This window comes from Rhinopithecus roxellana, chromosome 11 (genome assembly GCF_007565055.1).
Source record: "Rhinopithecus roxellana isolate Shanxi Qingling chromosome 11, ASM756505v1, whole genome shotgun sequence".
Lineage (NCBI taxonomy): Eukaryota > Metazoa > Chordata > Mammalia > Primates > Cercopithecidae > Rhinopithecus > Rhinopithecus roxellana.
Genome location: NC_044559.1, coordinates 137,011,323 through 137,037,318, shown reverse-complemented (window position 1 = coordinate 137,037,318; position 25,996 = coordinate 137,011,323). Strand labels below are relative to the sequence as shown.

The following is a 25,996-nucleotide window of genomic DNA, read 5'->3' as shown; positions in this document are numbered from 1 at the left end:
CCGAGATCGTGCCACTGCACTCCAGTCTGGGCGACAGAGTGAGACTCCGCCTCAAAAAAAAAAAAAAAAAAGTCATGGATGAAAGGGTCCTCAGTTTATTATCCTGTGAAATAGTAGCTGGGACATTTCTGAGGCCCAGAGAAGGGAAATAACTTGAATGAACAGGTTAGGAGCAGGCCAGGCGTTGTGGCGGGTGCCTGTAGTCCCAACTCGGGAGGATGAGGCAAGAGGATCGCTTGAGCCCAGAACTCAGTGAATAGCCACCGCACTCCAGCCAGGTCAACACAGCGAGACCCGCCTCAAAAAACAAAAATAGAAACAAACAACTAGCTTAGGCGCAGAACTGAGACTCAAACCTACGTTTCCTGCTCACCCCCCACATCTCCCAGGGCCCCGCTGATTCCTCGTGGCCGCTAACTTGGAACGGCCCCAAAGCCAGGTCGAAGGCGAGTCTACCGGCCCTGGGGACTCCTGGCCCTGCAGTTCGCACGGAGGATGGACGCAGTCAGGCTCTCCGGGAGCTGCGGGAAGCCCCAGCACTTGGAAAAGCCTCAGAGCGAGAACCTGGGGGAAGGGGAGCTCCGGACCTAGAGGCGGCTGGAAGTCGAGAGCGTCGCCAGGGGGCCGTTTTGCGCTTGGGTGTGGAGAACGAAGCCGAACGCTGGGCTCTGGAATCCCCTCCAGAGCTCTCGGCCGGCCAAAGCGCGGCCGCCCCACCCCCGGCCCGCCAGGGGCAGTCGGCCCCGCCCCCTGGAGCTGCGTTCCCCAGGCAGCCAGCGCCACGCGCAGTCGGCCGATCCTCCCACCGAGCGAACTGCGTCTCAGCCGTCCCGCTCGCCGAGGCCCTGGGTTGTGGGCTCCCGGCCGTCCGCGAAAGCATGGCCCGGCCAGTGCAGCTGGCGCCGGGCTCGCTGGCGCTGGTGCTGTGCCGGCTGGAGGCGCAGAAGGCGGCGGGGGCTACGGAGGAGCCCGGCGGGCGCGCGGTATTCCGCGCCTTCCGTCGCGCCAACGCGCGCTGCTTCTGGAACGCGCGGCTGGCGCGCGCCGCCTCGCGGCTGGGCTTCCAGGGCTGGCTGCGGCGCGGGGTGCTGCTGGTGCGCGCGCCCCCCGCCTGCCTGCAGGTGCTGCGCGATGCCTGGCGGCGCCGGGCGCTACGGCCGCCGCGCGGCTTCCGCATCAGGGCGGTGGGTGAGTGCGGGACCCGGAGGGGAGGGGCGTTCCGCGCCAGCTGTGGGCTCCGAGCTCGGCTCTACAGGGGCGAGCGAGGCCCGGTCTTCTACCACAGAGGCTAGGTGCCACTCTGAGAGCCCGGGGGCTGCGTTTGGGCGGCGGGTCTGGGGGGCCAAAATGCCCCGGAGACGTTCCTTCCCGCTTGGACACTGCAGCTATAGTCCCCAAGGTGTGCCTGGCCGCTGCTAGGACTGGCTCCGGGCTGCATCCGTTCCTCGACTCTTAAAGCCCGTGGAGTGCACAGAAGGAACTTTCTGCTTCGAAAAGTGATGCTCTGGGCCGGGCGCGGTGGCTCAAGCCTGTAATCCCAGCACTTTGGGAGGCCGAGACGGGTGGATCGCGAGGTCAGGAGATCGAGACCATCCTGGCTAACACGGCGAAACCCCGTCTCTGCTAAAAAATACAAAAAAACTAGCCGGGCGAGTTGGCGGGTGCCTGTAGTCCCAGCTACTTGGGAGGCTGAGGCAGGAGAATGGCGTAAACCCGGGAGGCGGAGCTTGCAGTGAGCTGAGATCCGGCCACTGCACTCCAGCCTGGGCGACAGAGCGAGACTCCGTCTCAAAAAAAAAAAAAAAAAAAGAAAAGTGATGCTCTGGATAGAGAGGCTTTGGGCTAGCGGCCACTGTTTAGGCTCCACCGGGGCGGTTAGGAAGGGTACCCCAGGGGAATGGCCAGAGTTTACCAAATCTGGCTGCTTTATTATTAATTTAACTACAGATCCGCAGCGGACGGCATTCTGCTTTTCACGTCCTGCGGTGTGGTGGTCTTGGGTCGGGACCTAGCAGCTTTGGGGTCGTTAACTTCTTGGGGAAAACAAATAAGTAGCATCTCATCCCTTTAGCTGAATAGACAGGATTCTACCTTCATAGTCTTTTCACACTTAGCTGTTTATTAGACAACAACAGCTTTTTGCCTTTATAAAATAGCTTCTCATTCGAGAAACTAAACCACTGCACCCGTGAGCGGTCTCTGACTCTGGGCACTAAGCCCAGGCAGGTGTGTCAGCTCCCTGTAGCAGCCTGGTTCTTGTCTGCATTTATGTGAGGCTGCAAAGGCCATTTGATGGTGTGTTGACAAGTCACCAGTTGTTAGTCCATAAATCATCCTCTTCCATCCGAGGAGAAGGAGCCGCAAATAAAAAGCATTTGTTTGGCCAGGCGCGGTGGCACTGTGTAATCCCAGCACTTTGAGAGGCCGAGGCGAGTGGATCACCTGCGTTCAGGAGTTAGAGACCAGCCTGGCTAACATTCTGAAACCCCTCAGGAGTTCAAGACCAGTCTGGCTAACATGATGAAACCCCGCTTCTACTAAAAATACAAAAATTAGCTGGGGCGTGGTGGCAGGCGCCTGTAATCCCAGCTACTTGGGAGGCTGAGGCAGGAGAATCGCTTGAATCCAGGAGGTGGAGGTTGCAGCGAGCCGAGATAGTGCCATTGCACTCCAGCCTGGGTGACAAGAGCGAAACCCCATCTCAAAAAGTAAAAAAGAAGAAGAGGAAGAAGAGGAAGAGGAAGAAGAAGAAGAAGAGGAAGAAGAGGAAGAGGAAGAAGAAGAAGAAGGAAGAGGAGGAAGAAAGAAGAAAGAAGAAACACAGCAGTAAGAAGCAAGCACCTGACTGACGGATAACTGTGTATCATCCGTTCAGAAATGGTATTACCACATCCCAGCAGCCAGTGCTTTAAACCTTCACTTCTCACTCCGTGCTGTCTGTTCCCTGTCCTCCCCACCCCCGTTTTTCTTAAGAGCTCACTGCAAAACCACATATACACATTTCCTCTCCTTTTACTTGCAGGAGTGGAGTGAAGAAAATAGGTTTCTGGGCCGGGCGCGGTGGCTCAAGCCTGTAATCCCAGCACTTTGGGAGGCCGAGACGGGCGGATCACAAGGTCAGGAGATCGAGACCATCCTGGCTAACACGGTGAAACCCCGTCTCTACTAAAAAATACAAAAAGCTAGCCGGGCGAGGTGGCGGGCGCCTGTGGTCCCAGCTACTCGGGAGGCTGAGGCAGGAGAATGGTGTAAACCCGGGAGGCGGAGCTTGCAGTGAGCTGAGATCCGGCCACTGCACTCCAGCCCGGGTGACAGAGCAAGACTCCGTCTCAAAAAAAAAAAAAAAAAAAAAAAAAAAAAGAAAATAAGTTTCTGGCTCTGAGAACAGTGAACCAAGTAGCCAAGCCAAAATACTCAAGAGCGAAGAGGTCTTTCAGACAGGCTCGATGAAAAACTCTTTTCAGTTCTGCGTCCTCAGTTTTTCTGGTTTGAATTAGTGGTTACATTCTCAGGTCCCCCTTTTCAAAGGGTGAGCATAGAGCATATTGCAGAGAGGGAGTGGGATGCAGGGTGGGGGGTCTAGACCTGGGGGTGAAATAAGAGAGGGCTTGTGCTAAGTCATGGGCCGCTGCTAATGCACCAGTGAGCAGTGTTAAATGCTGGTGTCTATGTTGGTACTGTTTGCTGCCATCTGAAATATGCAGCACACGTCACCTATTGCTCCCATTCTCTTCTGCCCAGTAGGTAATGCTGCCTCATAGCACAACTTAGGATGCAGTGGACACTGTATTCTATGGGGTGTGCAACACAGTGGACTTACCCCGGGTCATCACCCTTGACTTGGGTCTCCTGGCAGGAATGATTTTGAGGTTTTTAAATTTAATTTTAATTATTTTTTTTTTTTTTGACAGAGTCTCTCTGTTGCTCAGACTGGAGTGCAGTGGTACAATCTTGGCTCACTGCATGCAACCTCCACCTCCTGGGTTCAAGTGCTTCTCCTGCCTCAGCCTCTGGAGTAGCTGGGACTTTAGGCGCCTGCCACCATACCTGGCTAATTTTTGTATTTTTAGTAGAGATAGGATTTCACCATGTTGGCCAGGCTGGTCTCAAACTGCTGACCTCAAGTGATCTGCCCACCTCAGCCTCCCAAAGTGCTGGGATTACAGACGTGAGCCACCGTGTCTGGCGATTTTTGTTCTTTATAATATTTTTATTCCTTTGTTTAAGCCCTAACCATGGCAAGGACAGATTTTGAAGTTGTTAACAAGTCCTGATAAAAATTTGAACATTTAGCTGGGATTTGGACAAAGCCACCCATTAGGACATTTTGAGGAGCAAAATGGAGAAAGATCTTATTTGATGCTGAGTGATGGATACACCTGGGGGACAAAGGGGATGCTTTTGCTTTGAATAGTGTTGCTAGTTGCCAATTTCTGGTCTAACTTGGGGTCCCTAGGTTCATATTGAAGGAGAAGAGGCAGCTCTTGGGCTACCTTAGAGTCCTGGAGGGTGGCGAAGGCAGGAGAAGCTGCTTTCCCCAAAAGGAAATGAAAGTTTGGGTTGGCTTGCTCTCTTGCCTCTTGCAGCGCTGGCTTCCAGGAGGGTGGGGAAAGAGCTACTGTGGACTATTGCAGGTTGTTGCTCCATTCTCACTGTTATTTTGTGGGAAAGAGCAAAATGCTAGAAAAGGACACAAAGAGTCAATCTGATCTCTTTGCCATAGATGTTTGTTTATTTATTTATTTATTTATTTATTTTTGAGACGGTGTTTCACCCTTGTTGCCCTGGCTGGAGTGCAATGGCGCGATCTAGGTTCACCGCAACCTTCACTTCCTGGGTTCATGCGATTCTCCTGCCTCAGCATTCTGGTAGCTGGGATTACAGGTGCCCGCCACCACGCCCGGCTAATTTTTGTGTTTTTAGTAGAGATGGGGTTTCACTATGTTGGCCATGCTGGTCTTGAACTCCTGACTCAGGTGATCCGCCCACAGCAGCCTCCCAAAGTGCTGGCATTACAGGCATGAGCCACCGAGCCTGGCTAGATGTTTTTTTAAAGGCTAGTTTACTGCTGCGTAAAAGCATTAGGGTATAGGACGTATTGCTGGCTAGCTCAGGCAGAAAATGCAGGGAGAGAGGGATGGCGTTCAGCTTTATAAGTCCAGCTGTACTGCCTTGGGTCCTTCTGAACTTATGGACCTGGGACTTACAAGGTACGAGGAGGGCGCACCCTAGCCAAGCAGACTGGAGTGACTGGAGCCCCAGGTGCAGTCCTGAACTTAAGTCATGCAGAGGTTTATGCTTTCTCCAGGTTTTGTGCCTTTTCTCTCCATCTTCATTCTCTCTGCCTTACCTTTCCTCTGGTAAGAAAAATAGTTCCCAGACAGAAATTATTTCTATAAAAAGAGAGACATTGGATCTTTAGCTTGATTAATAAGGGGCTAACTCTGCTTTTGTACTCCAGTCCTCAAATGTTGTATTTTTCTTTTCTTTTTTTAAGTGGAGACGAGGCCTTGCTCTGATTCCCAGGCTGGTCTCTAACTGCTGGGTCTGAGGGATCCTCCCCCCTCGGCCTTCCTTTCAAAGTGCTGGGATTACCAGTGTGAGCCACCTGGCTCAAATGTTTTGTTTTCTGTTTTTCATTAGCCAGTGGCATTAACAAATGAAAGAGTGAGTTCTGGAAGCTGGAGGGAGACTGCTGCCTAACCAGCTGAGCCACTGGGGAAGGAGGTACTACAGGGAGGTGGAACACCTGTATTTGTTTGGAAGAATCTGTTGCTACTCTGAGAATGCACCTAGTGGGACAGGAAAGATTAGCGGTTGGTGGCCACTTGGCCAAACAAGTTTGTTCCCTTCTCCTGAAATTTATAGCTGGGGTGTCTCCACCCTGTCACCCCCAGCAGGGCCTTTCATCTTTTCTCACTGAATAAAAATGCCCCAGGCCATGCCTGGTGGCTCTTGCCTGTAATCCCAGCACTTTGGGTGGCTGAGGCAGGGGGGTCACTTGAGGTCAGGAGTTTGAGACCAGCCTGGCCAACGTGGTGAAACCCCGTCTCTATTAAAAATAGAAAAATTAGCCCGGCATGGTGGCACGTGCCTGTAATCCCAGCTACTTGGGAGGCTAAGGCAGGAGAACCCAGGAGGCAGAGGCTGCAGTGAGTGGAGATTGTGCCACTGCATTCCAGCCTGGGCAACAGAATGAGACTGTCTTTAAAAAAAAAAGCACCAAGTGCTGGTGGCTCTTTTTAAAGCTTCATGAATTCATTCATGAGCCAGGTACTGTTCTAAGTGTTTCTGTGTGTTTTGTTTTGTTTTGAGACAGAGTCTTGCTCTCTCACTCAGGCTGGAGTGTAGTGGTACAATCATGGGTCACTGCAGCTTCAACCTCCTGGGTGCAAATGATCGTCCTACCTCAGCCTCTTGCGTAGCTGGGAACACATATGCGCGCCACCACGGCTAGCTAATTAAAAAAAAATTTTTTTTCCGTAGAGGCAGGTCTTGCTCACTATGTTGTCCAGGTTAGTCTCAGACTCCTGGGCTCAAGCAATCCTCTTGCCTCTGCCTCTCAAAGTGCTGGGATTACAGGCATGAGCCACCTCGCCCAGCCGCTTCTGTGTTTTTTGTTTTTTGTTTTGTTTTTTGTTTTTTTTTAGACAGCGTCTCAGTCTGTCACCCAGGCTGGAGTGCAGTGGTGCGATCTCAGCTCACTGCACCCTCCGCCTCCGAATCCTGAATTCAAGGGATTCTCCTGCATCAGCCTCCCGAGTAGCCGGGACTACAGGCATGTGCCACCACACCCAGCTAAGTTTTTTCGTAATTTTAGTAGAGATGGGCTTTCTCCATGTCGGTCAGGCTGGTCTGAAATTCCCGACCTCAGGTGATTCATCCGCCTTGGCCTCCCAAGGTGCTGGGATGACCGGCCCACTTCTGTGTTTTAATGTATCTTTCATTCAGACTTGCCTCTGCTCGAGGGAAATAGAGTCAGGCTCTTTTTCCACATCCAGTTCAAGAGGGGATAGCTGAGTGGGAGGCCATGTTCTGGAAGCTGGTTCACACAATCTTCTTTATCCCACAGTGACTCCTCTGGGTACTGCAGGTTCTGCCTTTAGTTAGGCAGGAGTTCTTTGTTCTTTGGGAGGTGCTGAAGATCAGGCACATCAGGTTGGCCAAAGGGAAGTGATGGGAGGATCTTCCACCTCTCCTCACGCTCCTCCTACCTGATCCCCCAAACCCCTCTGAGCATAGCCTTCCAATCACAGAGAGATATTGAGTCAAAATTACAGGTACTCTAGGAGTGTAGAGTGTAGTATCTGCACTAATGCTAGATGTTGACTGGTTTCAGACTGTATCCTGGGATCTGGATTGGGAGAGGAAGAACAGTGCTAGGGTACTCAGTGCCTGATGCTGCAAGAATTGGGCAAGTCTCTGGACCACTGTTCTTATTTGTTCTGTGACTTAGGGAATGGTGTGGGGGAGTGTATATAAATGGTGAGGAAAGGGAGTGGTCTGATTCCTATTCTGTCTTATTTTTGAAGTCCTACCTTGAATGACAGTAGGGCATCTTGTAGCACTTCATACCTAATGGAATTTTGTTTATTTTTATTTTTATTTTTTGAGACGGAGTCTCACTCTGTCGCCCAGGCTGGAGTGCAGTGGCCGGATCTCAGCTCACTGCAAGCTCCCCCTCCGGGGTTTGCACCATTCTCCTGCCTCAGCCTCCCGAGTAAGCTGGGACTACAGGCGCCTGCCACCTCGCCCGGCTAGTTTTTTTGTATTTTTTAGTAGAGACGGGGTTTCACCGTGTTAGCCAGGATGGTCTTGATCTCCTGACCTTGTGATCCGCCCATCTCGGCCTCCCAAAGTGCTGGGATTACAGGCTTGAGCCACCGCGCCCAGCAAACCTAATGGAATTTTGTAGGTGAAGTTTATATTTAGGGAAATGCACACATCTTAAGCTTACTATTTGATAAAAATTTCAAATGCATACATGTGTGTAACCCACATTTCTAGCAGGATTAGAACATTATCATTACCCCAGAAAGTTCCTTTCCCAGTCAGCTGTGCCTCAATCCTCAGAAATAACCACTATTCTGAATTTTTTTTCCTTTTTTCTTTTTTCTTTTTTCTTTTTTTTTTGAGACAGAGTCTCGCTCTGTCACCCAGGCTGGAGTGCAGTGGTGCACTCTCAGCTCACTACAACCTCTGCGTCCAGGGCTCAAGTGATTCTCATGCCTTAGCCTCCCGAGTATCTGTGATTATAGGCGTCTGCCACCACACCCGGCTAATTTTGTATTTTTAGTAGAGATGGAATTTCTCCATGTTGGCCAGGCTGGTCTCAAACTCACAACCTCAGGTGATCCATCTGCCTTGGCCTCCCAAAGTGCTGGGCTTGTAGGCGTGAGCCACCATACCCGGCCAGGCTTTATTATTATTATTTATTTATTTATTTATTTTGAGACGGAGTCTTGCTCTGTTGTTCAGGCTGGAGTGCAGTGGCACGATCTCGGCTCACTGTAGCCTCCACCTCCTGGGTTTAATCAATTCTCCTGCCTCAGCCTTCTGAGTAGCTTGGATTACAGGCACCCACCACCATGACTGGGTAATTTTTGTGTTTTTAGTAGAGACAGGGTTTCCCCATGTTGTCCAGGCTGGTCTCGAACTCCTGACCTCAAGTGATCTGCCCGCCTCGGCCTCCCAAAGTGCTGTGATTACAGGCATGAGCGACCGTGCCCGGCTGGCTTTATTATTTTTTTTTTAGATACAGGGTTTTATTCTGTCATCCAGGCTAGAGTGCAGTGGTGCGATCATAGCTCACTGCAGCCTTGAACTCCTGGGCTAAAGTGATCTTCCCGTGTCAGTCTTCTGAGCAGCTGGGACTACAGGCACCCACCACCACATTTGGCTAATTTATTTTTATTTTTTGTAGAGATGGAGTCTCCCTGTGTTGCCCAGGCTGGTCTTGAACTCTTGGGCTCTCACTTCTCTGGGCCTCTAGTTCTCTAGGTGTGAATGGCTTCCTGCCTCTGCTTCCTAAAGTGCTGGGATTACAGGCATGAGTCACCGTGCCTGGCCTGTTTTTTAACACATAAGTCACCCACCTTCTCATTGTATCATGCATTGGGCCTTTTTAATATCCTTCCACTTATGCGCATTCCTACTGAAAAGCACCAGTGCAAAATTATTTTCAGTTACAGGCAGTAAAACTGAGACTTGAGGAGTCACTGGAAACTGTAGCTTAAAGTTTACAGATGACCCAGAACCACTGTGGTTAGTGAAGAAAAAAATTTTTTTTTTTTTTTTTTTTTTTGAGACGGAGTCTCGCTCTGTCGCCCGGGCTGGAGTGCAGTGGCCAGATCTCAGCTCACTGCAAGCTCTGCCTCCCGGGTTTATGCCATTCTCCTGCCTCAGCCTCCGGAGTAGCTGGGACTACAGGTGCCCGCCACCTCGCCCGGCTAGTTTTTTGTATTTTTTAGTAGAGACGGGGTTTCACTGTGTTAGCCAGGATGTTCTCGATCTCCTGACCTCGTGATCTGCCCGTCTCGGCCTCCCAAAGTGCTGGGATTACAGGCTTGAGCCACCGCGCCTGGCCAGTGAAGAAAATTTGAGTTCAATTTTTTTTTTCTTTGCATGGAGTCTTGTTCTGTCGCCCAGGCTAGAGTGCAGTGGTGCGATCTTGGCTCACTGAAACCTCCACCTCCTGGGTTCAAGCGATTCTCCTGCCTCGGCCTCCTGAGTAGCTGGGATTACAGGTGCATGCCACCACGCCAGGTGGTGTGCTTTTTTGTATTTTTAGTAGAGACGGGGTTTCACTGCATTAGCCAGGATGGTCTCAATCTCCTGACCTTGTGATCCGCCCACCTCAGCCTCCCAAAGTGCTGGGATTACAGGCATGAGCCACCGTGCCCCGCGCTTAAGTTCAATTTTTTGCACTACCATTTATGAGCTGTATGTCCTTGAGCTAGTTACTTAACCCCTCGGCTCCATTGTCTACATGGGTACAAATGAGGACACAATAGCCCCTTTGCAGGTTGTTTTGAAGATAAGTACCTGAGAGCCTTCAGCCTGTGCCTGGTTCAGAGTCAGCATCAGGAAAACAACAAACACAAGGCAGTTTCCAGCATGGAGGGAGAAGAGAATGGGTCTGTGGATTCTTGTTCACTAGACAAACCTGTCTCTGTTAAGGCCTGTGCTAATCATTGCTTGCCTGGCATATACTTATGTTCAAGACCTCTGTCTGTCCTTCTGTCCTATCCTTCTGTCCTGTCCTTCCTGCTTAGTGCTGGTCACGTCCATAGCCATGTGTTGTCTTGTGCCTTAGCCCAGGTCCCAAAGGGTACCCTGCTGCTGGAGTAGGAGTCTGTACTGGGATTCTGATGCCTGAGTTTGCAACCAACCCTGCTGCTAAGTTGCTGGGAGCCCCCCAGCCTATCCTCTCACGTCTGTGGGCCTCTAGTTCTTTAGATGTGAACGGCTTCCTGCTCACTTTTACTCTGTTGACTGGCTAAGCCTTCCCACCTAGCTTGGCCCTGGCCTCACCTGGGTCAGCCTCCAGTCATCTGTCAAGAGGCCCCAGGAAGAACAGACAGAAGCTCACACCGAAGGTGCTTAAGATATTTTCCATAAACGGGGAAATACACCTTCCTCTTAGTACTGCCCAGACATCTTGGTTCTCTAATGTCATTTCCCCTTCACCAAGCATCTGAAGCTACACAGTTGTTGAAGCACCCACACCATGCTGGGCTTCCCTTGCGCTCGCAGTCATTTGTTAGGTATGCATTGAGTATTTACCCTGTGCCCAGCCTGACCAGTTGGTCCATACAGAGGGGCAAAAGGCTCATGCCCTGACCTCAGGAGCTCATAGTCTAGGGACCAGATGGATGAATAAGTGATACACAGTTATAGGGAGCAATAAAAGGATAGCTGATCAAGAATCCCATGCATATGTGTATGTGTATCCAAGGAAGACTTCCTGGAGGAAGTGATGCCTAAACTAAGATACGCAGAATAAGTAGATGTTAGCGTAGTGAGAAGCACATTTTAAGTGGAGAGTGGGGGGCATGTGTCCCAGTTGTATAACCCACATGGGGAACCACAAGCTTCTGGGTGCAGCTGGAGCGTGGAATGGGAGGTGGGCATTGGCACAAAGGGCCTGCAGAGGGGCTGACGTGGAATGGGCCCTGAGTACTCTACTCATGCGTCTGAGCCTGAGGCCACTGAAGAGTATTATGCAATAAAGTGCATGTATGTGATTATATTTATAATCCTGTTTACATGATATATATGGTAGATACTTCCCAGCCTGAAGTATGCATTATCTTTCATCAGTGGTTGTCTGGAATGGTGGCGCCTTGGAAGGGTGGTGTATGCCCCCATGGGCCTACCAGAGTGCCAATGGTGCTTGTTCAGTGGCAGATCTGACATCTGAGAAAGACCTCAAGAGCCATGCAGGACACCTAGGATCTAACCCCTAGATCCTATGAGAAGCAGCTGAGTGACCCACTTCTCATCCAGTCCTCTTGGGGCCTTGGTTGCCTCATGTGTTGGCAAGTATTCTGCCTGCCATTTTTACTGCACAGATTTGGCATCGGACTCCAATAAGATACCATCTATGCAAACACTTTGAAAAGTGCACAGTACAAACACCAGCGTGTCTTTACATCTATTTGTGCCTTCTTTAATTTCTTTCATTAGTGTTTATAGTTTTCAGTATGCTTGTCTTTCACCTCCTTAGTTAAGTTTATTCGTAAGTATTTTATTCCCTTTGGTGATGTTGTCAATGGGATTGTTTTCATTTTGTTTCTTTTTTTTTTTTTTCTTTTTTCCTTTTTTGAGATAGGGTCTGGCTCTGTCGCCCAGACTGGAGTGTCGTGGTGTGATCATGGCTCCCTGCAGCCTCGACCTCCTAGGCTTAAGTGATCCTCCCATCTCAGCCTCTCCAGTAGCTGAGACTACAGGCAGATGCTACCGCACCTGGCTAATTTTTGTATTTTTAGTAGAGATGGTGTTTCACCATGTTGCCTAGGCTAGTGTTGAACTCCTGGGCTCAAGCGATCCTCCCACCTTGGCCTCCCAAAGTGATGCAGTTACAGGCGTCAGCTAGGACTATTTTCTTAATTTCCTTTTTGGATAGTTTATTGTTAATGTATAGAAATGCAACTGATTTTATGTTCAGTGTGTGTTCTGTAACTTTACAGAACTGATTAGTTCTAAGAATTTTTGTGTGTGGCGTCTTTAGGGTTTCCTATGTAAGATCATGTCATCTGCAAACAGAGATGATTTTACTTCTTTTCTGATCTGGATGTCCTTTATTTGTTTTTCTTGCCTAATTCCTCTGGGTAGGACTTCCAGTAATATGTTGAAAAGAAGTGGCAAGAGCCGGGTGCAGAGGCTCACGCCTGTAATCCCAGTACTTTGGGAGGCCAGGGCAGGTGGATCACGAGGTCAGGAGATCGAGACCATCCTGGCTAACATGGTGAAACCCCGTCTCTATTAAAAATACAAACAATTAGCCAGGCATGGTGGTGGGCACCTGTAGTCCCAGCTACTTGGGAGGCTGAGGCAGGAGAATGATGTGAACCTGGGAGGTGGAGGTTGCAGTGAGCCGAGATCATGCCGCGGCACTCCAGCCTGGGCAACAGAGCAAGACTCCATCTCAAAAAACAAACAAAAAAAAGTGGCAAGAATGGGCATCTGTGTCTTCTTCCCAGTCTTAAAGGAAAAGCGTTCAGTTTTTCACTGTTGAGTATGATGTTAGCTGTGGGCTTTTCACATATGACCTTTATTGTGTTGAAGTAATTTCATCCCATGTCCATGGATTGGGAGACTTACTATTTTTTAAATGTTCATAATACCCAAAGTGAGCTACAGAGTCAATGCAATCCCTATCAAAATCCCAACAGCTTTTTTACACAAATAGGAAAAACAATTCTAAAATTCATATGGACTCTCAAAAGATCCCCAAATAGCCAGAACAATTATTATTATTTGAGACAGGGTCTTGTTCTGTCAGCTAGGCTGGAGTACAACAGTGCAATGACAGCTCACTGCAGCCTCGATCTCCTGGGCTCAAGCGATCCTCCCACCTCAGCTTCACGAGTAGCTGGGACCAGAGGTACGTGCCACCACACCCGGCTCATTTTTAATTTTTTTGTAGAGACAGGGTCTCGCTCTTTGCCAAAGCTGGTCTTGAACTCCTGGGCTCAAGCAATCCTCCCACTTTGACCTCTGCCAAAAATGGCTTTGAGAAAGAAAAACACAGCTGGGAGTCTCTCTGGCTTGGGGGCTGCCTGAAAAAAAGAACAATAAAAAATAAAGCCTGAAGCATCACACTTCCTGATTTCAAAATACATTACAGGCCGGGCGTGGTGGCTCATGCCTATAATCCTAGCACTTTGGGAGGCCAGGGCGGGTGGATTACCTGAGGTCAGGAGTTTGAGACCAGCCTGGTCAACATGGCGAAACCCCATCTCTACTAAAAATACAAAAATTAGCCAGGCGTGGTAGTGGGAGCCTGTAATCCCAGCTACTTTGGAGGCTGAGGCAGGAGACTCACTTGAACCCAGGAAGCAGAGGTTACAGTGAGCCGAGATTGTGCCACTACACAGAGTGAGACTCCATCTCAAAACAAAACAAAACAAAACAAACCATACACAAACAAAACAAAAACCAAAATGTGTTACAAAGATAAAGTAATTAAAACATGCGGTACCGGCCGGGCGCGGTGGCTCAAGCCTGTAATCCCAGCACTTTGGGAGGCCGAGACGGGCGAATCACGAGGTCAGGAGATCGAGACCATCCTGGCTAACACGGTGAAACCCCGTCTCTACTAAAAAATATAAAAAATTAGCCGGGCGAGGTGGCGGGCGCCTGTAGTCCCAGCTACTCGGGAGGCTGAGGCAGGAGAATGGCGTAAACCCGGGAGGCGGAGCTTGCAGTGAGCTGAGATCTGGCCACTGCGCTCCAGCCTGGGCGACAGAGCAAGACTCCGTCTCAAAAAAAAAAAAAAAAAAAAAAAACATGCGGTACCAGCATAAACACAGATATATACAGCAATGGAACAGAATAGAGAGCCCAGAAATAAACCCACACATATATAGTCAACTGATCTTCCCTGAGGGTGCCGAGAACACACAATGGGGACGAGAGGGTCTCTTCAACAAATGGTCCTGGGTAAACAATCTCCACATGCAAAAGAATGAAATTGTACCCTTTTCTTACACCATCCACAACAACCAACTGAAAATGAGTTAAATGTAAGACCGGACACGAAGACTCTTAGAAGAGAACATGGGGAAAAGCTTAATGACATAGATCTTGACAATGATTTTTTGGGTATGACACCAAAAGCACAGGCAACAAAAGCAAAAATAGAGAAGTGGGACTAAGTACAAGCACCAACCATTTATTTTATTTTACTTTATTTTTAAATTTTTATCTATTTATTTATTTCGAGACTGGGTTATGAGCCTGGCTAATTTTTGTGGGGGTTTTTTTTTGGTAGAGATGAGGTTTCACCACGTTGCCCAGACTGGGCTCAAGTGCTGGGATTACAGGCGTGAGCCACTGCCCCCAGCCCAAGCACCAAATATTAACAGTGGTTATTTTGTTTTATTTATTTATTTATGTTTCTTTTTTGAGACAGAGTCTCATTCTGTCACACAGGGTGGAGTGCACTAGTGTGATCTTGGCTCACTGCAACCTCTGCCTTCCTGCTTCAAGCGGTTCTCATGCTTCAGCCTCCCAAGTAGTTGGGATTACAGGCATGAGCCACCACGCGTGGCTAATTTTTTGCATTTCCAGTAGAGACAGGGTTTCACCATGTTGCCGAGGCTTGTCTTGAACTCCTGAGTTCTGGTGATCTGCTGCCTCGGCCTCCCAGAGTGCTGGGATTATAGGCATGAGCCGTCGTGCCCGTCCAACAGTGGTGGTTTGTTTTTTTTTTTTTTTGAGAAGGAGTCTCGCTCTGTCACCCAGGCTGGAGTGCAGTGGCCAGATCTCAGCTCACTGCAAACTCCGCCTCCCGGGTTTACGCCATTCTCCTGCCTCAGCCTCCCGAGTAGCTGGGACTACAGGCGCCCGCCACCTCGCCCGGCTAGTTTTTTGTATTTTTTTAGTAGAGACGGGGTTTCACCGTGTTAGCCAGGATGGTCTCGATCTCCTGACCTCGTGATCCGCCCGCCTCGGCCTCCCAAAGTGCTGGGATTACAGGCTTGAGCCACCGCACCCAGCCAACAGTGGTTGTTTTATCTCTGGTGTGGAATATGGCTGTGGGGTGTGTGTGTATGTGCACACATACACTTGTAAATGTTTTTTTTTTTTTTTTTTTTTTTTTGAGACAAAGTCTCGCTCTGTTGCCCAGGCTGGAATGCAGTGGTGGGATCCTGGCTCACTGCAACCTCTGCCACCAGAGTTCAAGCAATTCTTCTGCCTCAGCCTTCTGAGTAGCTGGGACTACAGGTGCCTGCCACCAAGCCTGGCTCATTTTTGTATTTTTAGTAGAGATGGGGTTTCACCATGTTGGTCAGGATGGTCTTGAACTCCTGACCTCATGATCTGCCTGCCTTGGTCTCTCAAAGTGCTGGGCTTACAGGCATGAGCCACCGTGTCCGACCTGTTTTTGATTTTTACATATGTATTACTTTTAGTACCTTTTATTTTAATTTGCGTTTCACTTGATGGGTTGCTTCTGTAACACATTCACATAGTATGAAAGTGTATACAGGAAAAAGTCCCTCATTTCCCTATCCCAGCCACTGAATTCCTTTCTCTGGAAATGGCTGCAGTGACCAGTTTTCTAATCCTTCCATAGCTAGTTTATAAATCTACAAATAATATGGATGGACATGTCTGCCTCCATTTTTACATAAATGTTAGCATATTACATGTATTATTTTTTCTTGGAAACAAGTTTTCTTAAGTCATTAAAAAATCAACATATAAGTGCAAGGAAGTTAATAGCGTTGTTCTAGGGTGCAGAAACACTAGTTCTGTAGGATGTAAGTAGGGATTATATGAAAGAGAGTTTCCTAGTTGAGTGTGTTTGGAAACCATGTTTGAACAGGTTTCATGAGTGCAAAGGCTTTGGGTATGCTGATGGTCTCCATCCAAGAGGCAGGAGAATAATCTGAATGCTCCAGTCTCATTCTACCAGCAAAGCCCATTTTTGCCTAGTTCCTTGTGGGTAGATGTTGGAGGCGTTCTTGGGAAGCTCTGGGTCCCTTCAGAGTATCTGTGGAAGGAGCTGATCATCTTGTCCCATGAGCCCACGGCCCACCTTGCAGAGAGCCATGTCTCAGAGCCCCGTTGTGGAGTGAACAGAGATCACAGTAAAAACTGCCTACATCCTGGCCGGGCACGGTGGCTCAAGCCTGTAATCCCAGCACTTTGGGAGGCCGAGATGGGCGGATCACGAGGTCAGGAGATCGAGGCCGTCCTGGCTAACACGGTGAAACCCCATCTCTACTAAAAAAAATACAAAAAACTAGCCGGGTGTGGTGGCGGGCGCCTGTAGTCCCACCTACTCGGGAGGCTGAGGCAGGAGAATGGCGTGAACCCGGGAGGCGGAGCTTGCAGTGAGCCGAGATCCGGCCACTGCACTCCAGCCTGGGTGACAGAGCAAGACTCTGTCTCAAAAAAAAAAAAAAAAACTACCCACATCCCGCACCCAGGGAGGTGTGTGTGTTGGAGGATCATGGAAAGAACACTAGACATGAAGTCTGGGCCATCTGAAGAGTATTAATCATGTGACCTGAGGCAGAACAGTCCTCCCCTTATAAATGGCAGCCACCATGCTTGCCTTGCTCCAAAGTTGTGGCATTGGGATGCAGAAATGCCTTGTTTGAAGATGTTATTCCCCCGACCTTCGACCCCACAGTGGAGGTTTCAGGAAGGGGCAGAGTTTGGACATCCCATAGGTTCATAGGTTTCATAGATTAGAGGGCTTTCAGAGGCCACCCTGGAGGTTTAGCTACATTCTATGCCACATTCTATGCTAGTAGAAAGTCACGTTAAGCTTTTACAATGTAGAGAAATTTCTAGAACAGCTAGCTTTTAGTAGATGAAGAGACAGAAAATGTCTTGTCAAGATCATTTGCAATATTAAGCTTGTTCCATGATGATTGACTTTTTCCTTTTAATTTATCTTTTGAGGTAAAGGTATGCAAAGTGATCATTTTTCTTGTTGATGCGAGGTGCCTCTCCATGGCTCTGTACTATTTCTTTTTTTTTTTTTTTTTTTTTGAGACGGAGTCTCGCTTTGTCACCCAGGCTAGAGTGCAGTGGCCAGATCTCAGCTCACTGCAAGCTCCGCCTCCTGGGTTTACGCCATTCTCCTGCCTCAGCCTCCCGAGTAGCTGGGACTACAGGCGCCCGCCACCTCACCCGGCTAGTTTTTTTTTTTTGTATTTTTAGTAGAGACGGAGTTTCACCGGGTTAGCCAGGATGGTCTCGATCTCCTGACCTCGTGATCCGCCCGTCTTGGCCTCTGAAAGTGCTGGGATTACAGGCTTGAGCCACCGCGCCCGGCCGGCTATGTACCATTTCTTTTACTTTTTTCTTTTTTTTTTCTTTTTTTTTTTTTTTTTTTGCGATGGAGTCTTGCTCTGTCACCCAGGCTGGAGTCCAGTGGCACGATCTCTGCTCACTGCAGCCTCTGCCTCCCAGGTTCAAGCAGTTCTCTGCCTCAGCCTCCCAAGTAGCTGGGATTACAGGCGCGCATCACCACGCCTGGCTAATTTTTTGTATTTTTAATAGAGATGGGGTTTCACCATCTTGGCCAGGCTGGTCTTAAACTCCTGACCTCGTGATCCACCTGCCTTGGCCTCCCAAAGTGCTGGGATTACAGATGTGAGCCACTGTGCCCGGCCGGCTCTATGCCATTTCTTTAGCAGTTCATTAAGTATTAGGAGGTCCCTTGTGAAATTCTTTCTAAACCAAACGAGCCTTTGACTCCCCGAGTCTAAAGCCATCAGCTGTGACTGTATTCATTTGATGGAAGGGAGGTGTAGGGTCTGGCATCGCATGGCTGACTGGTATTACATAATGGTAATTACTTATAAATTATATTTTTATATTTTAATTTTTTGAAAGAGTCTCAGTCTGTCACCCATGCTGGAGTGCAGTGGTGCAATCACAGCTCACTGCAACCTCAAACTCCTGGACTCAAGCCATCCTCCCACCTCAGCCTCCTGAATAGCTGGGACTGTAGGCATGGGCCACCATACCAGCTATTTTTTTTTTTTGTAGTGATGGGGTCTCACTGTGTTCCCCAGGCTGGTCCCGAACTCCTGGTCTCAAGCAATCTTCCCGTCTTGGCCTCCCAAAGTGCCGGGATTATAGCCATGAGCCACTGTACCTGGCTGAGATTTTGGTGATTATGAATAGAACAATAATAACATTCATTAACAGGTCTGTGGACATGTTTTCATTTCTCTTGGGTGAATAACCAGGTGTGAATTGGAGGGCTGCTTTTCAAAATGATAGTACCACTTTGCAATTGTGCCATCAGTGTATGAGATTTCCAGTTCAGCATTTGATATCAGTATGTTATTATTATTATTATATTATTTTTTTTTTTTGAGATGGAATTTCGCTCTTGTTGCCCAGGCTGGAGTGCAATGGAGTGACCTCTGCTCATTGCAACCTCTGCCTCCTGGGTTCAAGTGATTTTCCTATCTCAGCCTCCAAAGTAGTTGGGATTACAGGTGCCTATCATCTCGCCTGGCTAATTTTTTGTATTTTTAGTAGAGACAGAGTTTCACCATGTTGGTCAAGCTGGTCTTGAACTCCTGACCTCAGATTGTCCAACCGGCTCAGCCTCCCAAAGTGCTGGGATTACAGATGTGAGCCACTGTGCCTGGCCTATTTTATTATTTTTGGCTGGACTAATAGTTGGATAGTGGTAGTTCACTGTGACTTTAATTTGTATTTCCCTAATGACTAGTGAGTTGAGCATCTTTTCATGTGTGCTTATTTGCTATGTCTGGATCTTCTTTTTTTTTTTTTTTGAGATAGAGTGTCACCCTTGTCGCCCAGGCTGGAGTACAATGGTGTGATCTTAGCTCACTGCAACCTCTGCCTCCTGGGTTCAAGTGATCCTCCTGCCTCAGCCTCCTGAGTAGTTGGGATTACAGGTGCCTGCCACTACGCCCAGCAAATTTTTGTATTTTTAGGAGAAAGAGGGTTTCACCATGTGTGCCAAGTTGGTCTTGAACTCCTGACCTCAGGTGATCCACTGGCCTTGGCCTCCCAAAGCGCTGGGATTATAGGCATGAGCCACCATGCCTGGCCTGTATCTTTTTTAATAAGTGTCTGTCAAAATGTTTTGCCCATGAAAAAAGTTTTTTTTCCTTATTAAATTGTAGGAATTCTTTATATATTTTAGATACAAGTCCTTTGTCAGATATGTGTTTTGCAAATCTTTTTGCTAAGACTATGGCTTGTCTTTTTATTTTTTTAATATTTATTTATTTATTTATTCATTTATTTATTTTTGAGACAGGGTCTCACTCTGTCACCCAAGCTGGAGTGCAGTAGTGCGATCTCGATCTTAATCGATTCTCCTGCCTCAGCCTCCCAAGTAGCTGAGACTACAGGTACACACCACCATACCCGGCTAATTTTTGTATTTTTCGTAGAGACAGGGTTTTGACATGCTGACCAGGCTGGTCTTGAACTCCTGACCTCAATTGATCCACCCTCCTCGGCCTCCCAGAGTGCTGGGATTATAGGTGTGAGCCACAGTGCCTGGCCAGCTTGTCTTTTTAATTTCTCACCAGTGTCTTTTGAAGAATAAATGTTTTAATTTTTTTTTCTTCAAAATGGAGTCTCCCTCTATCACTCAAGCTGAAGTGCAGTGGTGCGATCACGGCTCACTGCAGTCTCAACCTCCCAAGGCTCAGGTGATCTTCCTGCCTCAGCACTCCCAAATAGCTGGGACTGCAGGTGTGCACCACAACACCTGGCTTTTTTTTTTTTTTTTTTTTTTGAGATGGAATCTTGCTCTGTTGCCCAGGCTGGAGTGCAGTGGTGCGATCTTGGCTCACTGCAACCTCTGTCTCCTGGGTTCACTCCATTCTCCTGCCTCAGCCTCCTGAGTAACTGGGACTACAGGCGCCTGCCACCATGCCTGGCTACTTTTTTTGTATTTTTAGTAGAGACAGAGTTTCACTGTGTTAGCCCGGATGGTCTCAATCTCCTGACCTCGTGATCTGCCTGTCCCGGCCTCCCAAAGTGCTGGGATTACAGGCTTGAGCCACTGCACCCGGCAATGCCTAGCTAATTTTTGTATTTTTATTTTTATCTTTTTTGAGACGGAGTTTCGCTCTTATTGCCCAGGCTAGAGTGCAATGGGGAGATCTTGGCTCAATGCAGTCTCCACCTCCCGGGTTCAAGCGATTCTCCTGTCTCAGCCTCCCGAGTATCTGGGATTACAGGCACATGCCACCATGCCCGGCTAATTTTTGTATTTTTAGTAGAGACGGGGCTTCACCATCTTGGCCAGGCTGGTCTTTTTTTTATTTATTTATTTTTTGAGACGGAGTCTCGCTCTGTCGCCCAGGCTGGAGTGCAGTGGCCGGATCTCAGCTCACTGCAAGCTCCGCCTCCCGGGTTCACGCCATTCTCCTGCCTCAGCCTCCCGAGTAGCTGGGACTACAGGCGCCCGCCAGGTCGCCCGGCTAGTTTTTTGTATTTTTAGTAGAGACGGGGTTTCACCATGTTAGCCAGGATGGTCTTGATCTCCTGACCTCGTGATCCGCCCGTCTCGGCCTCCCAAAGTGCTGGGATTACAGGCTTGAGCCACCGCTCCCGGCCGGCCAGGCTGGTCTTGAACTCTTAACTTCAGGTGATCCACCTGCCTGGCCTTCCAAAGTGCTGGAATTATAGGTGTGACCCACCGCACCCGGCCCTGATTTTTTTTCTTTTTTTTTTTTTTTTTGAGACGGAGTCTCGCTCTGTCGCCCGGCCTGGAGTGCAGTGGCCGGATCTCAGCTCACTGCAAGCTCCGCCTCCCGGGTTTACGCCATTCTCCTGCCTCAGCCTCCCAAGTAGCTGGGACTACAGGCGCCAGCCACCTCGCCCGGCTAGCTTTTTGTATTTTTTAGTAGAGACGGGGTTTCACCGTGTTAGCCAGGATGGTCTCGAACTCCTGACCTCGTGATTCGCCCGTCTCGGCCTCCCAAAGTGCTGGGATTACAGGCTTGAGCCACCGCGCCCGGCGATTTTTGTATTTTTAGTAGAGATGGGATTTCGCCACATTGCCCAGGCTGGTCTCAAACTCCTGGCCTCAAGTGATCCTTCCACCTCCGCCTCCCAGAGTGCTGAGATTACAGGCGTGAGCCACTGCGCCCCCCTCTACTTTGAGATTTAACATTTAAATCTATGATGCATTTCATGTTAAGTTTTGTATGTGGTACAAGTTATGAGATTGAGGTTTTTATTATTATTATTTGAGACACAGTCTCACTCTGTCACCAAGGCTGGAGTGCAGTGGTGTGGTCTCAGCTCACTGCAACCTCTGCCGCCTGGGTTCAAGTGATTCTCCTGCCTCAGCCTCCTGAACAGCTGGCAGTACAGGCATGCGCCACCACACCTGGCTAATTTTTTTTTGTATTTCTAGTAGGGATGGGATTTCACCCTGTTGGCCAGGCTGGTCTTGAACTCCTGACCTCAGTTGATCACCTGCCCCAGCCCCGCAAAATGCTGTGATTACAGGCATGAGCTACCACACCTGGCCAGAGGTTGATTATTATTTTTTGCCTATGGATGTCCAATTCTTCAGGAACTCCCTTGTTGAAAAGACTGTCCTTTCTCCATTGGATAACCCTGGCTTTTTGTCAGATAGCAATTGACCACATGTGTGTGTCTATTTCTAGACTGTTCTTTTTTCTTGATCGATACACCTATGCTTTTTCCAATACTACAGTGTTTTCATTACTGTAGCTGTATGGAAATCAGATAGTCTGAATCCTTCAAGTTTGATTCTTTTTATTTGGTTATTATTGGTCCTTTGCTTTTTCCATGTAAACTTTAGAATCAACTTGTCTATTTCTAAAAAAATTCTGCTTAAATTTTTATTAGGATTGTGTTAGTGCTTGCTTTGTCAGCACATATACTAAAATTCAAACGATACAGAGAAGGTTAGTGTGGCCCCTGTGCAAGGATGACATACAAATTCATGAAGGGTTCCAATTAAAAAGAAAAGGTAATTATGTTAAATCTATAGATTAATTTAGGGAGAATTCACATCTTAATAATCAATATTGGGTCTCCTGAGCTATGGAGGCAGTATATGTCTATAGTAAATCTTTGCTTCTAATTCTGTTACAAATGTACATTTTGACCTTTGAGTTCCTGAGTCTTTGAACACCTTCTGTGAAACAAAAGGCCTTCCAGATACCAAGGAATAAGCAATGCAGGTGCTTGAAAAAGCCAGAAAATGGAAACCTTAGTAGACTCATTTAAATTCTCCAGAGGCACAGTGGCACTGAGGATCAAAAAGGAGCAAATCCCTTGAGGAGAATTAGAACATCTGTATCAACTGAGGGGAAAAAATATTTTGAACAGCAACAAAAGATGACCCCAGTATAAGTTTAAACAGCATAAGCAGACACATGTTATTATGGTGGCTTGGGTTGTGGGAGAGTTTGTTTTGTTGGGTGGAGGGATTTGCGGATTGGAAGGTAGAAGGTTTTTTTTTTTTTTTCTCTCGAGATCACTGTGTTGCCTAGGCTGGAGTGCAGTGGTGCGATCTCACCTTGCTGCAACCTCTGCCTCCCAGGTTCAAGCGATTCTCCTACCTCAGCCTCCCAAGTAGCTGGGATCACAGGCGTGCACCACCATGCCCAGCTAATTTTTGTATTTTTAGTAGAGACGGGATTTCACTATGTTGGCTGGGCTCGTCTCGAATTCCTGACCTTAAGTGACCCACCTGCCTCGGCCTCCCAAAGTGCTGGGATTACAGGCATGAGCCACTGCACCCAGCCAGAAGGTAGAAGTTTTTTTTTGTTTGTTTTTTTGAGACGGAGTTTCGCTCTTATTGCCCAGGCTGGAGTGCAATAGCATAATCTCGACTCACCACAATCCCCACCTCCTGGGTTTCAGCAGTTCTCCTGCCTCAGCCTCCCGAGTAGCTGGGATTACAGGTACGTGCCACCACGCCTGGGTAATTTTGTATTTTTAGTAGAGACGGGGTTTCTCCATGTTGGTCAGGCTGGTCTTAAACTCCTGACCTCAGGTGATCCACCCACCTTGGCCTCTCAAAGTGCTGGGATTACAGGCATGAGCCACCGTGCCTGGCCAATAGAAGTATTTTTAAATCTTCTCTTCTCCTGCCTCCATCTTGCCTGGAATAGATCAAGTCCTCTCCTTTAGTTGTTGATCAAGAACCATGCTGGGCCAGCTCTGACCTGGGTGCCAGGTGGGACATAGTGAGGGGCACTAGGTCCCGTTGTCCTGAGAACACACCTGGAAAACACATCTGTCATTTTCCTTCCCATGTCTCCTTCAGGGCAGAGGCAAGGAGCCTGGCCCTTAGTCCCTGCTAATGGATCATAACTGGAAGATGCTAATTCCACCCAGACCTCAGCCAGGTCAGCCACAACCCAGCTGTACTGCTGCCTGCCACCTAAGCCCAGTGGCCTGCAAGACCTTTCACCTTTCCACCCAGCTTTTGCATGGGCTTTCCATGCCACTGCTTGGAACTGCAATGCCACTGGTCAGGTTAGATATTTAAGAAGGGGGAGGAGGGCCTTCAGATATGAGATGGCAGGCAATTTGCTTAACCTTCCATGCCTCTGCTTCCCTATCTGTGAAACAGAGATGATAATACTACCGATTTCATAGTGTGGTTGCAAGGATTAAATGAAACAATGCATATAAAGCACTTAGGAGAGGGCCCAGCACACAGTGAGCTATCGGTGAACGTGAGCAGTTTGTTTTGTTTTTTGAGACGGTCTCACTCTGTCACCCAGGCTGGAGTATAGTGGCGTGATCATAGCTCACTGTAACCTCAAGTTCCTAGGTGCAAGTGATTCTTCTGACTCAGCCATCCAAGTAGCTAGGACTACATGCTCGTGCTACCGTGCCTGGCTAATTTTCTTCTTCTTTTTTTTTTTTGCCTGGATAGTTTTGAAAAAATTTTCTTGTAGAGTTGAGTTCTTGCTATGTTTCCCAGGCTGGTCTCAAACTCCTGGGCCCAAGCAATCCTGTTGCCTCGGGCTCCCGAACTGCTGGAATTACAGGCATGAGCCACTGCATCTGACGTTAGCAGTTAATTATTACAGCGGAACTCATAGGGTGCCAAGCCAGGCATGGGACCCATGTCTGGCATCTCAGGCTGGTCCTGGAGGCCTTATTCTGTCACCCTGGAGCATATCCTTCAGCCATCTTGATTTCATGTGCTGAAAAATCACCATGGTATTAGACACAGGAACAACTTTCTTCTGAATTAGGACTACAGTTCTTGTAGCCCAGGCTTTGCTTTTTCAGGTTCAACCAGGCATTATTGGCCCTGTGTGTCCATGAGACCTGGATTCCAGTCCTGACTTCTCCCTTAACTGGCCAGCTCCTTCCTGTCTCTGGACTTCAGCTACAGCCTGTGGCGTGGATGTGTTCCATGCTGTGATGTACTGTTCTCAACCCATTGAATCACTGAATGATTCTCTTAGGCCAGTAATTCCTGAGCTCTTCCTATTATTTAATTTGTAAATTACCATTTCCTAATAATATGGAATGGCCTATATTATTTTTAATTTGTACTGAATGAAAATTATGCTTTGAAAAATGGACAATTGTGATTTCTGCCCATCTGAGAGAGGGAGTCTCAGTCTCTGGGAGCTGTGAAAGGAGCCCACAACCAGAAGAGGCTCATCTCTGGGTCATGCTGGAGAGAACCCAGGGAGCTCAGGGCACCTCCTGCCCGGCCTTGTGCACGTTGCCTCTCCCATCTGATTGGGCCCAGTGCTGGTGGTACACAAAAAGCTAGTGAGGGCGGAAGCTTACGGGATGAGGTATATTACTCACATTCCTCTCCTGATTGTTCTTTCATCCCTGTTCTAGATTTTGATTTCTGTTGGAATACAGGTTGAAAAATTACCTGCAAGGAGGAGTTTTTGTGTTTGTTTGTTTATTTATTTTTGATCACAGCATTTGTCTGAATTCTCTTCTCCTAAACTTTGCATTCATCTGACTCTTCACAACCCTAAGAAAGACACAGCGTGCCCTTTAAATGGTAATTGTGGGTCATGTGAAATGGCCAGTACCTGGAAAGCAATAGCATTTGGGGATGGGGCTTTTCCAAAAGCCCACAGCTGTGTTCTTTGTTTTTGTTATTGTTTTGAGATGGAGTCTCACTCTGTCACCCAGGCTGGAGTCCAGTGGTGCGAGCTCGGCTCACTACAATCTCCGCCTCCCGGGTTCAAGCGATTATCTTGCCTTAGCCTCCTGAGAAGCTGGGACTACAGGCCACCACGCCCGGCTCATTTTTTTGTATTTTTGGTAGAGATGGGGTTTCACCATGTTAGCCAGGATGGTCTCAATCTCCTGACCTCATGATCTGACCGCCTCAGCCTCCCAAAGTGCTGGGATTACAGGTGTGAGCTTTTTGTTTTAAAACCGAAGCTTTTTTCTCTAGCCCTGCAGTTGGCTATAGTTAAATTTGCTGATTGAAAGCCTTGGTAGGCCGGGTGCGGTGGCTCAAGCCTGTAGTCCCAGCACTTTGGGAGGCCGAGGTGGGCGGATCATGAGGTCAGGAGATCGAGACCGTCCTGGCTAACACGGTGAAACCCTGGCTCTACTAAAAAATACAAAAAAACTAGCCGGGCGAGGTGGCGGGCGCCTGTAGTCCCAGCTACTCGGGAGGCTGAGGCAGGAGAATGGTGTAAACTTGGGAGGCAGAGCTTGCAGTGAGCCGAGATCCGGCCACTGCACTCCAGCCTGGGCGACAGAGCGAGACTCCGTCTCAAAAAAAAAAGAAAGCCTTGGTAATAAAAAGAGCTCCCCT

General features: G+C 48.5%; 1 protein-coding gene and 1 non-coding gene across 4 annotated transcripts in view; both read left to right on the top strand.

The window, feature by feature from the left end:
- The first annotated feature begins 791 nt into the window (after positions 1-791).
- STOX1 (storkhead box 1) overlaps positions 792-25,996 on the top strand; it is a 72,530-nt gene continuing 47,325 nt past the window's right edge. Inside the window, exon 1 of one of the 3 annotated variants that reach the window (XM_010377874.2) lies at positions 792-1,188. In XM_010377874.2, coding sequence (XP_010376176.2) covers positions 879-1,188 — 310 coding nt within the window. In that variant the 5' untranslated portion in view covers positions 792-878. The remainder of the gene's footprint in view (positions 1,189-25,996) is intronic. The other 2 variants (XM_010377875.2, XM_030941537.1) reach the window with 2 other exon arrangements.
- LOC115900516 lies at positions 22,085-22,191 on the top strand. Its single transcript, XR_004060200.1, has one exon. It is a non-coding gene; the product is annotated as a U6 spliceosomal RNA (small nuclear RNA).